We start from the raw sequence: 15,118 nt of genomic DNA on the forward strand, positions 1-15,118 counted from the left end.
TCCACCTGAGCGAAACCTGAAATTGTTTGCTACCAGACAACATAATGTTTGTTTCTTTGTTCTAGTCTACAACTTGACAAAGCAGTAGTGAAGCATATACTGTTGTAGGTGGAATGCGGATACTAATTTCTCTCTCAAACTCTTAAAGAAAGAACAATAACTAATGGACACCTTGAGATATTTACTAGAGAGAAGCAGATTTCAGCAGCTTTTATATATTATATAGGAAGTACTCAAAATGCTAAAAGTAGATATAACTTAATAACAGCTTTAAAAGTCTGCAAACTGAGTTCATGACCTATGTTGTGTAGCTATTTGGACTCCAAACTAGGGCTCTGCAATATATCAATATTGATATTGTGATATGAGACTAGATATTGTCTGGGGACATTTTGGATATTGTGATATGACATAAGTGTTGTATTTTCTTGGATTTAAGCCAAGGGCTTATCATAAATCCTATCGTGTAAATGTGTTGTGAAAGCACCAATAGTCATCCCCACAATATCGATATCCGGAGAATTTGGTCAATATTGTGGTTGATTTTGTCCATATCGTCCAGCCCTACCACCCCCAAGCTAGGTTTTCATATGTACTGTACAGTTTATGCCTTTAGCAGACGCTTTTAATCCAAAGCGACTTACAATAAGCAGATAATACATCACCATAATAAGCAAGATAATATGTTAGAACATCAACAACAATATAACAAATGCATAGGAATATCAATCTAGAAAAAACAATAACATAGGTAGACCATGCACCTAATCAGTAAAAAAAAAAGTTTCTAAAAAACGAAGAAATGCCAACTAGCTTCATGTATGGTCATTGAGTGTTACAGTAGTGCTATGGGTTTAGGTGGAGTTTGAGGAGGTGAGTCTTCAGTCCATGGAGGAAGCCATGGACTGTCTGTTGTTCTAAGTGCGACAGGGAGTTTATTCCACAGTTTGGGGGCCAGGAGGGCAAATTGTCTAGGACGAGTGGATTTTTGTCCTGGGGTTTTTAGCGAGGGCTCTGTCAGCATCCCTGTGTTGGCTGATCTGAGTGAACGGGTGGGGTTGTAGGGGTTGATCAGGTTTTGGAGGTATGGAGGAGCTGTACCTTTGGCTGCTTTGAAGGTCATTTACCTCTTTCTGATTTTCCACCTGCAGGAGAGGACAGGAGTACAAATGTTCATGATTCAAAGTGACCCGATGCCCACTGGAGCAGACAAGCCCCTGAGAATCACCGGGGACCCCTACAAAGTACAGGTCAGTCATGCAAAACTGTGTGCAAAATGTATTCGCAGTTTACTCTCAATATTATACATTTTGTGCTGTCAGTGAAGACCGGGAATGCATTAATACCCATTATTACTTTAACCATCATTCTATGCTTTAACTAATAAAAAAAGTAGCAGATATACAAGCTCACAGCGCAGCACCGAGTGCTGCGATGCGAGCTTGTAGATCTGCTATTTTGGAAAAATCGTGAACATTTGTGCAAGTCTTTTAATATTTTTTACCCGATTCTATAAATCCTCTAGTCTAAATCCTTCTAAGGTTTTTGAAAAACGCATGTTTCTATGTCAGTTGTTCTCAAACTTCTTCATGTCAAGGACCCCTGGTATTATATGTATTTGGCAGCCGACCCCATCTCAAAATATTATATATCAGGGACCCCCCAGCAAATAAGAAATAAGCAAATATTTGAGTTAGAAATGTTCGCTCAAGATTTGCTAAAGATTTCAACATTTTTCGAAAATAGCAGATCTACAAGCTCACAGAGCAGCACTCAGTGCCGCGTTATAATAATGAATTCCAGGTAATTCCAGGTCTTAATGAGTTAAAACGTTTAACCGCTTGTTTTGGCTTTTTGTTTGTCAAGCCTACTGTGCATTTTGGAGATTATCTGCTAGTCCAGTGATTCTCAACATGGGTCCAGGACCCCCAGGCATCCTTGAGAGGGTTCCAGGTGGTACCCGGCTAGTTAGGAATCAAATGGACCCTTGTGGGTCTTTAAGTACTGTACTGTACTGTACAAGGTTCCATTTGTACGAGGATGTTACTGTGTAGATTGAGGTCCCAATGGTCTATAAAAATAACAAATGCTGGTCCCTGTCCTAAAGCATGTCAAACTGGGGGTCCATGAAATCAAAAAGGTTGAGAATCACTGACCTAGCCCACAGTAGATCAGGGATTACTGTCCATTTGAGAATTATGTTTATAATTAAAGATTTCCTGTTTTCCTATTGATGTCCAGCTAGCCCGGGAGTTGGTGGTGAAGCTCATTCGGGACAAAGAACAGACAGATTTTAGAGCTGGCAGAGGAGACTTTGTACCCAAAATGGGTGGAAGTACCTTGGATGTAAGGACCTTATGTTTATCTTTATGTAAAATATATACTCCTTTGTACAATGGTGTCCCATGCTGGGAATAGCAGATTGGCTATTTTTGGCACTGGGCACCGTTATACAACTAGGTATATAATCCCATTTTTCTTACTTTAACTACTACTCTCCATCTAAAAAGTTTCATTTCTTCCTAAATTCCTCTGCAGTCTGTTCTCTCTGCCCAGGTGTCTGTGCCAAGGTTTGCCGTGGGGATCATTATTGGCAGGAATGGAGAAATGATTAAGAAGATTCAAAATGATGCTGGTGTCAGGATCCAGTTCAGACAAGGTAAAAAGAAAGGCCCAATTTTGCCAGCAGTGATGGTGCAGATATAAACCAATTTTTTAAAGTCTTGTGGGCCGTTCGGGAAAACCGCTGATCCAAGTTGGAGGTCATATTGTCGGACGGTGGTCGAGTTATAGGGCATGGCAGTGGCAAGCCATCTAGATTCTAGTCTAGGGATGGGACCATATGAAAATGTCATATTAAATCACGATTTATGATATTGTGATAATCAAAATATCTCCCAACATCCATTATCCTGGGGCAGAACATTTGCCAAAAAATAGGCGATCTATAAGCTCACAACGCGTCGCAAGGCGATGCGTTGTGAGCTTGTAGATCGCCTATTTTTTGGGTAGAGAGTGAAAAAAGTATGAAGTACGTATATTATAAGTACATTTTACCAATTGAGGGTTTAAATGGTACTGGATATGCAGCTTGGCAAATAAAAGGTGAATTGATCCCATTGCATGACAGAGGACGATATCACAATAAATTAAATCTCCACGATACTATAATCGTGAGCGTTTTTTTATCACGATAAACGATAACATCGCTTATCGTCCCGTCCCTACTAGGCTCCTGGTGAATCATGACCATAAAACATTTGATTCTGTGAAAAAAGACCTTAAAAAATTAAATAAAACTGTATTCTTTAAATATATTATATAGGGATTAGAAGGTTACAAGAAAGCAGTCTCAGACACAAACACGGCAGTTGTTATGTCAACATTCATGTTAAAGGAATTTGCACATTTCTGCCACGGGAGTATTGTTAACACATTTTTAAAATAGACATCGATATTGAGCAACTGCACTATTGCTCATATAAAATGTTATCGGAAGCTGTTTTTGTTAGACATTGTAGGTGAAATAGTACTTGTTTGCAGAACAGCCAAGGACCCCAATGGAAACAAGCCATAGGCTTTCTTGGGTTTAAAATCCTCTTGGCAGACCTTGTATTGAACTGTACTTTCCTGTGCATTTTATCTAATTATTTGCAAGCTGCTAATAAAGTATTCAATCAAACGTAACGCTGCAGCCTCTTGTCTCATACTATACCTCTGGCCTGCTACGAAGGAGTGCGTACAATGGCAATGTATCAACCAGTCAGGCGACATGAATTGACCAACCTTTATTTCTTCCAGATGATGGGGTCAGTACTGAGAGGATTGCCCAGGTGATAGGCCAGCCTGACCACTGCCAGCATGCAGTATGCCTCATCAATGAGCTCGTTCATACAGCACAGGTACTAAAATTATAGCAATTTTATACACATTTCCGCTGTTGGCTGTGGTGAAATGTGTGTTTGTCTTTAGCAAACTCCTGTCTGTAAGATAGTTAGGCAGTAGTGTACGTTAACATTTGCATTGTAATTGTTTGGAAGTGATATGATAAAACGTTGATAAACTGGTCAGATTAATTTGCAACCAAAATTAACTTAAATTTGTTCCTACACTAAATGTATGTGTTTTACCGTGTATGTCAGTACCTTGCTTATTGTAAGTCCTTGTCTGAACCCTGCTGCTACATCGATCTGAGAGTATTGCAAAAACATATAAAGGGAGGAAAGACATCCACACCCAAAATTGGGCAGGTTCTAACTGCTAAGCCAGTGTTTCTCAACCACTGTGCCTGGGGACCTTTGGTGTGCCCCTGAGAAGGGTCAGGTGTGCCCCTTGAAACTGCTTGAAAGCCAGTATTGTATTTATCATTTTAAAAATGATTTAAACTAGTGAAAACAGCCGATCTACAAGCACACAACGCCTCGCGGTGTGAGGCGTTGTGTGCTTGTAGATCTGCTAGATCTGATCTACTGTTGTGCGACAGCTTTGTATGATGAACAGGGCTTTACTTTGCGAAGAAACATACACATTTGAAACTTGGAGATACAAGGTTTCTTCCCGACAGTGACGATATTTACATCCCCATATTATGTTCATGTGCCCATGGATTCTTGGCTCTGGGCTCTGAATGTACCTGGGGTGCCATGTCTGCTTATAATAAGCAATTTGTGTCTAAAAAATAGTTGGTTATTGGGCTTACTTTCTAATATTTTTTAAACCAGTGGTTCCCAAATCTTTTCATATCAAGGACCCCAGATTACATATTTGTCCACAGTCGCAGACCCAAATTCTGAAAATATGTGGTGCCAGGGACCTCCACACAGATTTATGTTGTTAAAATGTTTCAAAAATATATAAAAAAATATTTTTAAATAGCAAATATACAAGCTCACAATGTGTCGCAATGTGACACATTGTGAGCTTGCTGATCTGCTATTTTCAAATGTGAATGTAAAGTAGTATAGACTCCTGTAGTTGCTTCTGTTGGGCTTATTTCTTTGGCAAAATCTGGCAACAGACAATTCCATGTCACTTCCTTACTTGGGAGGAAGTGAAAAGATGTTTATGAAGCAGCACACAAATAAAAATGCTCCAGCGCCCTCTGTAAAAGGAAAATGGCAGCCTCCATAGAATGGCCAGGAATATGGTGAATAGTTCTCTGAATATGGACACTACGGTTCAAGTTGTAAATTGCGACCAAAGGTCTGACATCACGCACTGGCTTGATGTCCTTTTTATGCCCATATATTTTATGCCCATATATAGTCGACAATGTGATGTCAGAACATGCCCATTTATGGGCATTCTCAGATCACACTTGCAAATGTATTACGTCCTTGTCCGATTTATGCCCATATATGGAGATCCCTGTCCTGATGTCATCAATATCAAGGGCATATCTGGGAATGCCCATATTTGTTAATGCCCATATATGGGCATGTTCTGACATCAAATTGTTAACTATCATGGAGGAATCTCCATATATGGGTAACTGGTCCGATATACGTATATCACTGGCCAGATGGTCAAGAATTGACGCGACCTCATCCTTTAGGGCGAGGTCGCATGTCGCCCTGAGGCGTCTTACTAGTATAAAAAGGATAGGAAGATTTGGAGGACCCCCTGTAGTAACTCTGAGGACCCCCTAGGGGTCCCGGACCCCCTGTTGAAGACCCCCGATCTACAGCGTAGGCAGAATCCTTGGTGAGGAAAGGCTCTGATCCTCTGGATGCTATAAAGTGCAAACCTACAGGAGTGAGTGATTTCTGCAGTATGTGCCTCGAAGGACACCTGACTGTCCAGGACCACTTCCCAGGTTCCTCAGACGGAGTCTGAGAAAGGGCGAGAGCCCGAAACGTCACGGCAGGTGCAATGAAAGAAATCTACAACTGCAGCCCACAGTGTACGACGTGCGAGTGTTCTCTTTTAGTTTTCATGTTTATCGCTTAGCACAGTGTTTCTCAAGCTTTTTTTTTGCATGGGCACACTTTTCATGTCCCTCCTTGCCTGTGTCCCAGCATGCTCTCTCAAACCATCTCAGATCCAGAATGCTGCAGCACGCCAGGGATACAACTCCCCAAAACTTTCACATCGCGCCCCTCCTTTTTGCACTCTTTCACTTTCAGTTGCTGCCTGCATCCAATTCAAAACACTTGTGATGACCTGTATGGTCAGCACTCCCCTACCTCTAGTACAGGGGTTCCCAAACTTTTTTGTCTCAGGGCACCCCATAAATATTTGCCAGACCCATGAAATGGGTAGGCCTACATAAGCAAATGTCGGTCCGGGTTTTCTATATAAAGGGTATATATGATGATGACATGATGATGACATGCCTACAAAAGGCATGATGTCATAAATGATGATGACAGACAGGGGGTCTGGCACAACCAGGTTGACCTGGTCTAGTTTTTTAATACGAGGCACCCCTACATTATAATTTTCACTCCCAGCACCTTATATTTATAGCATGTCGTCATTGTCGGGTGGAAACCTTGGATGTCCAAAACCATTCGTTTTGTATTTATCATCTATAAAATGTACTAAACTAGTGAAAACAGCAGATCTACAAGTACACAACGCCTCGCATCGCCTGTTATTTTAGTGATTATGTTGCGAGCCATTTTGGTTAGAACTGACTGAAAATAACGTTGTACTCAAAATTTAAAATTATCCTTTTTTTTTTTTTTTTTTTCAAGTGTCCAAATATTATCAAATGATCTCGCGGCACCCCTGGACTGCCATCACGGCACCCCAGGGTGCCCCGTCACCCACTTTGAAAACCCCTGCTCTAGTACATGATCCAACAATGATCTAACCCCAGTAAACTATTACACTATTGATTTGTTTGCAAGTTTGACAGCGGCAGAAATTGTACGGCTGGCGTTGACAGACTAAATGCACTTTCTAGCTTTTAAATTGTCATAGTTGATCTTATTTCACTATGAAATAAAAAAAAATATTATAAAATGGCAGCATGGCCAGTGGGGCAAGACAGCTTAAGTCTTGTTTTAGATATGTTAACCCCATTGAAGGTCACTGCAGAGTATCATCTATCTGCTATGTGGTTTTTCACTCTGGATCCTCCTCTACAGGAGCGAGATGGTTTCGGTGGTCTGCTTGGACGTAGTAGAGGCCGCAATGACTCTAACATGGGAGGGCCCGGGACAGTGCAAGAAGTGACATACACCGTACCTGCTGACAAGTGTGGCCTAGTGATCGGTAAAGGTGAGTAAATATGTATTTCATTAAACCAGTTGAACTGGTTTCACTAAATAACCTATTGGTGTTGTTCCCACATTAACTTGAACTTGTTCTGCTCCAGCTGTGCAGTTGGCTTAGTTACTAGCTTGAAAATAAAGGCAAAAATATCAAGTTCTTATTGAAAACAAGATTGGGCTGGTCTTCGGTTGGATTTTGCAGTCGGATGTTATTATGTAAAAGTGTTCAACATTCGTTCTCCCTGTGATGTCACATCAGTAACAATTTAATAATAATAATGTAGAACGCCTTGCTAGTTTGACTCTAGCTACAGTTTGGATAATCTATTATGGTCATTGGAAGTTGGATGTCTCATATCCACTAAACCCCTGCAATGTCTTCCCAAAGATGGAGCCAGTGGCTGAAATTCATGCTAATACGAATATGACAGCCATGTTTCGTTATTCTGATCACACTACTGGAAATAAACGGGCTACAAATAGGGGTGGGCGATGTGGAAAAATACAATATCACAATATTTTACCAAGCTGTATCACGATACACGATTTTATCACAATTCTTTTTCACGTTGGTTTTTATGGTTATTTTTCAAGTTACTTGACAAAAACTAGACTCTCTGGGTTCCTTTTGGGAGGTCTAAATATAACTTTACAATTATGTAAGAGTTAAGTGGAGACCTTGACATTTTAAAGTTTAAGAACTACTGATTTAGACCAAAATGCAGGTTTAAATTGAATTCTGCAATGAATCTCTGTATTAACGATTAAACAGGATTTTTTTACAAGGCTCCCTCAATTGTATCCCGATATATACGATACCTCTGAAAAGGCATATCGTGGAGACCTTGTGTCGTCTCAACGATAATTATCACCATATCGCCCACCCCTAGCTACAAATCAATTCCAATGGAAGCCACAAGCCAGTGACATGAAGCTACAAACTGACGGCCGACACTTGTCACGGCATGATGGCCATGACGCGCTCCAAAATAATTTGAGCTGGCTTCAACTTGTTCCAGTGCCCCAATGACGTAGTGAAACGTCAATCAATCATATGTTTTTGTTTTACTGTTTCCACTCTCTCCCTACAATTGATGCTCCATTCCGTGAAAAGAATAAAAGCCAAGTATTCTTGCCGTTAACCAGTTCCCTGTGCTATTTAACCTGAGCCGTTTCATTTACGCATTGTGGCTTGAGCAACTCTTCAACAGTGACCGGGCAGCTTGGTCATTTTGTATCCTTTCATTTCAGGAAGGTGACACACTAATTTTGTCGCAAAGAATATTACATATGCGTTTGATACACACAGAGTAGTTGGACCAATTTGCCAAAATCATTTGAAAGATACACCCGGATCTAAACTTAACAATATACAGTAGGAGCAAACTTAAGTACAACAGAAAAGAGAAAGCTTTTTTGCCTCTCATAACTGAATGCAATGTGGTGTTCTAACATTGCGTTCCAACTGAAGAGAAGAAGAGTGCGTGACCACCCTCCTCCCCACCACCGCCACCACCCCCCCAGGCTCATGTATACAGCACAAGTGGCATTCATTGGTTTCACTAAGGGCTTAATGACGGGGATAATGCGTGTAATGTGACATTAATTGTTAAAGGTGCATAATAACAGCCCTCAATCATGTGGAAGGCTGCCTGGCATCTAATGAGGGCCTTTCAGCCCAATAGAGTGCAGCGACGGAATGAAAAGGAGGAATTAGCTTATTGGCTATTCATTCCCACTCTATTGCCAGCTATTTAAAAGTCATTGACCACTGCATTGGAAGAAGGTGTGTGTGTGTGTGTGTGTGCGTGCAGTGGTGGGCGTGGTCCAAGGGGGCCTCTTTACCTATGATAAAAACATGGCAATAGAAATGTCAAGTGTCTTTTGTGCATTTAGTGAGGCCAGGGAAACAAATAAACCTGGGCGTTACGTCCCCTTCTCAACGCATTAGCATATGAAGTGGGCCAATATGGTGGAGATGGCGGTGGGGTCTGGGTGCTGTCAGCGACCCCTTAAAGGATGCAGTGATTAATATCTTTACGATGCCATATGCAGCCCATTTGCCCTTCTGTTCTGACCCCCCCGTAAGACGCACATTCTGCCTGTTGATGAGTCAAGCCACCCACCAACCTGCTCCAACTTCACTAAAAGAGGAGAATCTTGTTCAAACGGCATAACAACCTATCTATATTAGACATATTAGCCCGTATGATGTCATATTGCCATTCCTAGACATGGAAGTTCAGTAGGAGCAATTGTGTTGCAATTGACAAGAGTAAGCATACCTTGAAATAAAATGTCTTTATTATTCTTATATAGCCGTCCTGGATAAACAAAGCAAAACTACTCATCCACAATGGGTTTCTCAAGTCAGACATAACATGATTTCAACCTTTTTTGTATAACAGTTAATAGTTGTTAATAAAAAGCCTATCTATGTACTTGGTTGAATGATGAATAGCAAAAATTGCCAAAGCTCACAAAGCATTGCAATTTTTTTTTTTAAAGATTTTAAATGTTTTTTTGTTTGTTTTTTATAACAAAAAAAATAGTGATGCAAGGTTTGAAGTAGTTCTGTTCTGTATGCTAAAAGAAATTCGCCAAGCTCATTGGGTTAGTTAGATTTGTGTATTTGTTTCCCTTGATACCCAAGAGCTAGTGTCAACATTTTCACATTACACAGACAGCAGCTAACCAGGCCCTTGGTTGTCCCCTAAATGCCGCCACCAGTTGCACTTTTGTCTCCCCTCCTTTTCTCCAGTTCACTAAACCAGTCTCATTAATAAGGCCAGTATTATTTGTCTGCACCAAAGCCCAGTCCATGAAATGAATAGTCAGGGTCTTCATTGCTCTCCGCTGTCTGACTGGAGGAGCTCATAATGGCTTCATTAAGGCAGAAGTTTCATTTGGTTGACAATGGGTTAATGGCCCATGTGCAGTCTATTGGCAGCGGGGAATAGGGCTACAGGAGGAGTCGAGGTTTTTTGATGAGCGTTTTCATTGCGAGGTCAGCCGGGGCCATCTCGAGTGTCAGCCACCAGTGAACAAATGTGTAATTGATGTTGGGACAGCCCCGGTGTCCCCCCGGGAAGCACCCTCAGCCTCTTTGTTGAGGCGGGCATGTGGAGGTGGTTGTCTTCTCCATACTCCCACCCCTCATCACAGAGGACAACACGGAGTCAAGAATGAAAAGGCTAAAAGAGAGACAAACGATATCCCAGAAGGAGGATACGCTTCAATTTTGGCCCTTTTCTCCTGCCTGCGAGGTTTCATTTCTCCCTGCTGGTTTAATTGCTCTCCCCACACGTCGGGAAGCTGGCATCTGATTTGTCAACTTCGGGGGAAGGGGGGCGGATTCCTTTGTCTCTGATTTACATGGATGTTAAGATAGAATGGTGGCAAATTGTTAGACACATGCTATGATCTTATAAGATATCCCCACCATGTCAGTTCTGTCACGTGAGTCAAAACGGTTCTGATGGAGAGACATGATTCCTAGAAGCCTGATAACAATATAAGTATAAGCCCAAAGGGCATTCCTTGTTTTACCTTTTTGAACTTGGATATAAAATTGAACCAGAAGCTGCTGTTTTCCTTTATGCAGTCATCATTAATGCTTGTGATTCTTCTTTTAGGCGGAGAGACCATCAAGAGCATAAAGGAACACTCTCGTGCCCACGTGGAGCTACAGAGAAACCCGCCGCCCAACACCGACCCCAATGTACGCATCTTCTCCCTCAGAGGAACCCCTGAGCAGTTGGAGAAGGCCCGTCAGCTGATCGATGAGAGAGTTGGGGTAGGTGGTCCGGGGTCTGGCCCCTTATGGTACCCCCCAAAACGCTATTGTCTGGCCTGATATTCATGAGTGCACATGTCACTGTGGGGAGCTGCTGGGGAGAGCCTGGTTCCTGTGGTCCTAGCAGCCAGCAGGATGTCACCAAGGGTTAAACGTGAAGAATCCATCAAATGGACTTAATGGAGTGCATCAGTGGCCAGCCCTGCCCTCTGACCTTGCCTGTTGGCTCCTTTAACCACAAGTGTGGTCTCTCACTTGATTCCTCTTCCCTTTCTCTGCTTTTTAGGCCCCGATAATGGGGAGCAACAGCAATTTTGGTCTGAATCCTGTCACCCAAGGACCAACTACTCCTCCTCATCAGTAAGATGCTTTTTTAAACTTGTTTGCCCCCTCAACATGCCTCGTTTACATCAGTTTTCAAATAGATCTGCTAAGACATGAAGTGCTTTGTTAATATGTTCTTTTAAATGACCATTTAAGCACTATATATTTTGTCCTGCAATGAAAATGGCTGATCTGCAAGCTCACAACTATTTGTGATGCGAAGCATTGAAAGATGAGCTTGATCCCCTTTAATGTGTGTTTTTTTTTTTTTTTTTTTTCTTCTAATGAGATGTTAAGTGCTTCATGACAGCGTTAATGTTGGAGTTATAACAGATTTTAAATGCCTTGAATTCACATCTGCATGTTTCTGTTGTCATTCTTGTAGTGGGCCTCAGACATTAATGAGTGGAGGAATGGGTACAACATTTCAGATATGGCAGCCTCAACAAGGCCAACAGGACCACAGTAAGTGATTTACGAAGGAGTTGGGGAAATATTATTGAAGACCTACTTAATGGATCAAGTCCATGTACATTAAATAGGTTGATTGGAAATGTATTTTCATTAGAGGTGTCTTCCTGAGCAAGCAAAAGAGTGTGATTCTCCAAATTCATATAGTCTGATTTATTTATAGTGAATGTAATACAGTTGACTTGAACTGCAGACTGGGCTAGTTTCCTTATATTCCCTGTGGCAGGCCATGTCCTCTCTGAATAAATAAGAGGTTGTTCTCAAAATTATCTAGTTGAGAGAGAAGCTGATAAATGTGCACACATCCCAGACCTACTTGGCTTGGTGCTGGAATCAAAAAACTTCCAACAGTATATAAGAATAAAAGATCTGCCCACCAGTATTGCTGTGCCCAATAACAAGTTCACATTGTAACATTTCGAGCAACCAGGCTCTCAAAATTAGCTATTCATGAAAGTTGTCAGGAAAGAAATGAGCCAGTAATAAGTGGTAATAGAAAACTAGGAAGATGCAATTGGAAATTGCAAATGAATTCCGTCTTACCATTTGATATCCAAGTTTCAAATGTGTACGTTTTTTCCTAAAGTAAAGCCCTGATTCATCATACGAGACTTTTGCACAAGACTAGTGAAAATAGCAGATCTACAAGCACACAACGGCGTTGTGTTCTTGTAGATCGGCCATTTTCACTCTTTGTAATCATTTTCAAAATAACACAAATGGGAAGCTTGGGAAGGTTTCCACCCGACAACGACGATCTGTGTCTGGTTTCAGGTCACAATACACCCCAAATGAAACTGATGGACTGGATGGAGTATTTTAAAAAGCTAGGCAAGTGTCACTTAGGGTTATCACGAAGGGTATAGGTGCCGTTTCTGCAGTATGCATGCTTGCTCTTTCACCTTGTTTTTTTGTTGTTGGTGGTATCATATCTGTTTGTCCTTCTCTTAATTGGTTCACAGTCGCATTATACTCTATGTACACATTTAACCTTCCATCATAAGACCTTTTAATAGATGATGTAATAAATACATATTGGCTAAAGTAACATGTGCATTATGGATTTAAAACTGTACTCTGAAATGATTGTGCTTCTCTTTGATTACAGGACAGCATAACTCTGAATACAAAAAGGGCTGGGGTGAGTAATGTTACTCCGTACACGGAGGTGCCAACTTGCAACGTTGTATCTATGGTGCTGTGGAGAACATCACAAATTAGTTTTCCTGTTTTGTCTTCAACAGGGGGTCCGGGGCCCCTAGGGGGTCCTCAGAGTTAATACAGGGGGTCCTCCAAATCTTTGAGTGATAGAAAAATGTTTTCCTCCTTTTTTTATATTAACCACTTGAACCCTAGAGTCCATATTCTGAGAACTTTAGCCAAAAAGCTGCGAGGCGTTGTGAGCTTGTAGATCTACTATTTTTAGCAAAGAGCTTTGGTGTAGAGGGGAAAAAGAGCAGACAAAGTACAATCCAAAATACACAGATGATTGTGAGATCAAACGATGAAGCTATATGGAATCTCTGAAAAGGTGGGGGTCCCTGCTTCATCTCTCTCTCAACTAAGGGGTCCTTGGCCTGAAAATGTTGAAGACCCCTTGTTTAAGTTATGCGTCAAATGAGAAGTTGAGTTAGACGAAACTAGCCATATGTGTGAGAATTTACTCCAATAATAAGCGTGTTTTTCGCCTACCTGTACATCTTTCAACTATAGCATTAGAATTCTCACCATGGCAGCGTCCGAATTCACTCCTCATTGACATACAGAAAGTATATTATTTGGACAAAAGTGGCAAAAGGCACGAAGAAGTCAAGCAATGTAAGACGTGTGACACATACAGAGGGCAGGAGAATTGTCATTCACTCGGTTACGTAGAAACTCACAATCTTAAATGGTAACGGCTGTTCATGTATATGGCCCAAAGCAAAATTGTTTTGCAAGCTGTCAGTTGTAAGGATTGCATTGACAGACTGTTGGAGTATAGTGTGTCCCACACAGTAAACGTGTGTAAGATACTGTGCGTGCAGGGTCTCGCTAATGACATCAAACGGGTGACGATTCTGTGCCTATCGGTACACAACCTAATGGTACACAACTCGGAACCGCGCTGAAGCAGACTTTGCACCGTTCAGCACAGCTACTCGCATACCTAGCGGCTCCTTCCGGGGTGCATTACAGGGTTCAAGTCTGCTTCAGACACCGTGGTTGTTTTAAGCTTTTTTGCGGACTCGTCAACCTATTATAATTTGCGAGTGGGAATGGCAATTATGCATTTCAGTGAGGGCGGGACTATTGGGACCATTGTAAAATAACTTTACTGGGGCTCCCGTAACGTCAGGGTCTGGCGGATGGTGATATGTTGCCCCAGCTGTCACTAAAAGTCCACTGGGCTATTGTTTATATCTTATTAAATTAATAAATAATGATACATTTATAACACTCCACGATTAGGTTTTGTCGCTCACTTTGCTGCGACGAATGTGCCACCGCTTTAAAATAAATGTCTTTGCAGCTAGGGCTTTACACTTTGCAATGTTTGCACCTCTGAGACTGTATTTGCTAATATAATAAGACATGTATACTGTATAGGGCCTATACCTCCAGTAGTGCCTATAGTACTATAGGCACTACTGGAGGTAATTGTTACTCCAAAGAAGATTTAACCACTTTCAACCTGGTGTCTTTAAAATGGCAGATCTTCGAGCTCACAACACGTCGTTTGCGAAGCGTTGTGAACTCGTAGATGGGTTGTTTATGTCCAAAACTGTTCGTTTTGCATTTATTATTTTAAAAATGACTTGGACTAGTGAAAACACACAAGCACACAACGCCTCGCGGTGCTTGTGTGCGACGGCTTTTTTTGATGAAGCAGAGCTTTACTTTGCGAAAGAACGGACACATTTTGAGATATGGGTTTTCCACCTGTATGTTGCTGCTCTTATACCACCATTGTCACTGGGGTTGACAGCCCCCCGCGGGCCGCCTATTGGGGAACCCTGCCTTAACCCCTCGTATCCCTTGTTGATGCCCTTGTCCACGTCTGGTTCTTCTTCCAGACCCGGAAGCGTCCCCTCGCTCCATCCAACAACACACCTATCTGGTTCCCCCGGGCCAGACGGCTGCTCCCAGCTCCCAGCAGTACACCTCTGAGTTTCAGGTCTCGGCCAGCGACGTGTGGAACGAGTGGGACCACATATTCACGCCAATGACCCTCCAGTCTGTAGTGGGGTGCGCAGCAGACCTCGGCCCCTGGCCTGCAGGTGAGAACCCAGTGGTGGAAAAAGTACTCACACATCCTACTTAAGTA

The 15,118-nt window shown here is 41.9% G+C and overlaps 1 protein-coding gene across 1 annotated transcript in view; it reads left to right on the forward strand.

The window, feature by feature from the left end:
- fubp3 (far upstream element (FUSE) binding protein 3) overlaps nt 1–15,118 on the forward strand; it is a 39,054-nt gene that overhangs the window by 21,911 nt on the left and 2,025 nt on the right. Inside the window, exons 8-18 of the mRNA XM_080743220.1 lie at nt 1,152–1,250; nt 2,242–2,346; nt 2,557–2,659; nt 3,802–3,902; nt 7,095–7,227; nt 10,856–11,016; nt 11,303–11,376; nt 11,726–11,805; nt 12,586–12,642; nt 12,920–12,952; nt 14,868–15,071. Coding sequence (XP_080599346.1) covers nt 1,152–1,250; nt 2,242–2,346; nt 2,557–2,659; nt 3,802–3,902; nt 7,095–7,227; nt 10,856–11,016; nt 11,303–11,376; nt 11,726–11,805; nt 12,586–12,642; nt 12,920–12,952; nt 14,868–15,071 — 1,150 coding nt within the window. The remainder of the gene's footprint in view (nt 1–1,151; nt 1,251–2,241; nt 2,347–2,556; nt 2,660–3,801; nt 3,903–7,094; nt 7,228–10,855; nt 11,017–11,302; nt 11,377–11,725; nt 11,806–12,585; nt 12,643–12,919; nt 12,953–14,867; nt 15,072–15,118) is intronic.

Source organism: Nannobrachium achirus, assembly GCF_963921795.1.
Source record: "Nannobrachium achirus genome assembly, chromosome: 15".
In the NCBI taxonomy this organism is placed as follows: domain Eukaryota; kingdom Metazoa; phylum Chordata; class Actinopteri; order Myctophiformes; family Myctophidae; genus Nannobrachium; species Nannobrachium achirus.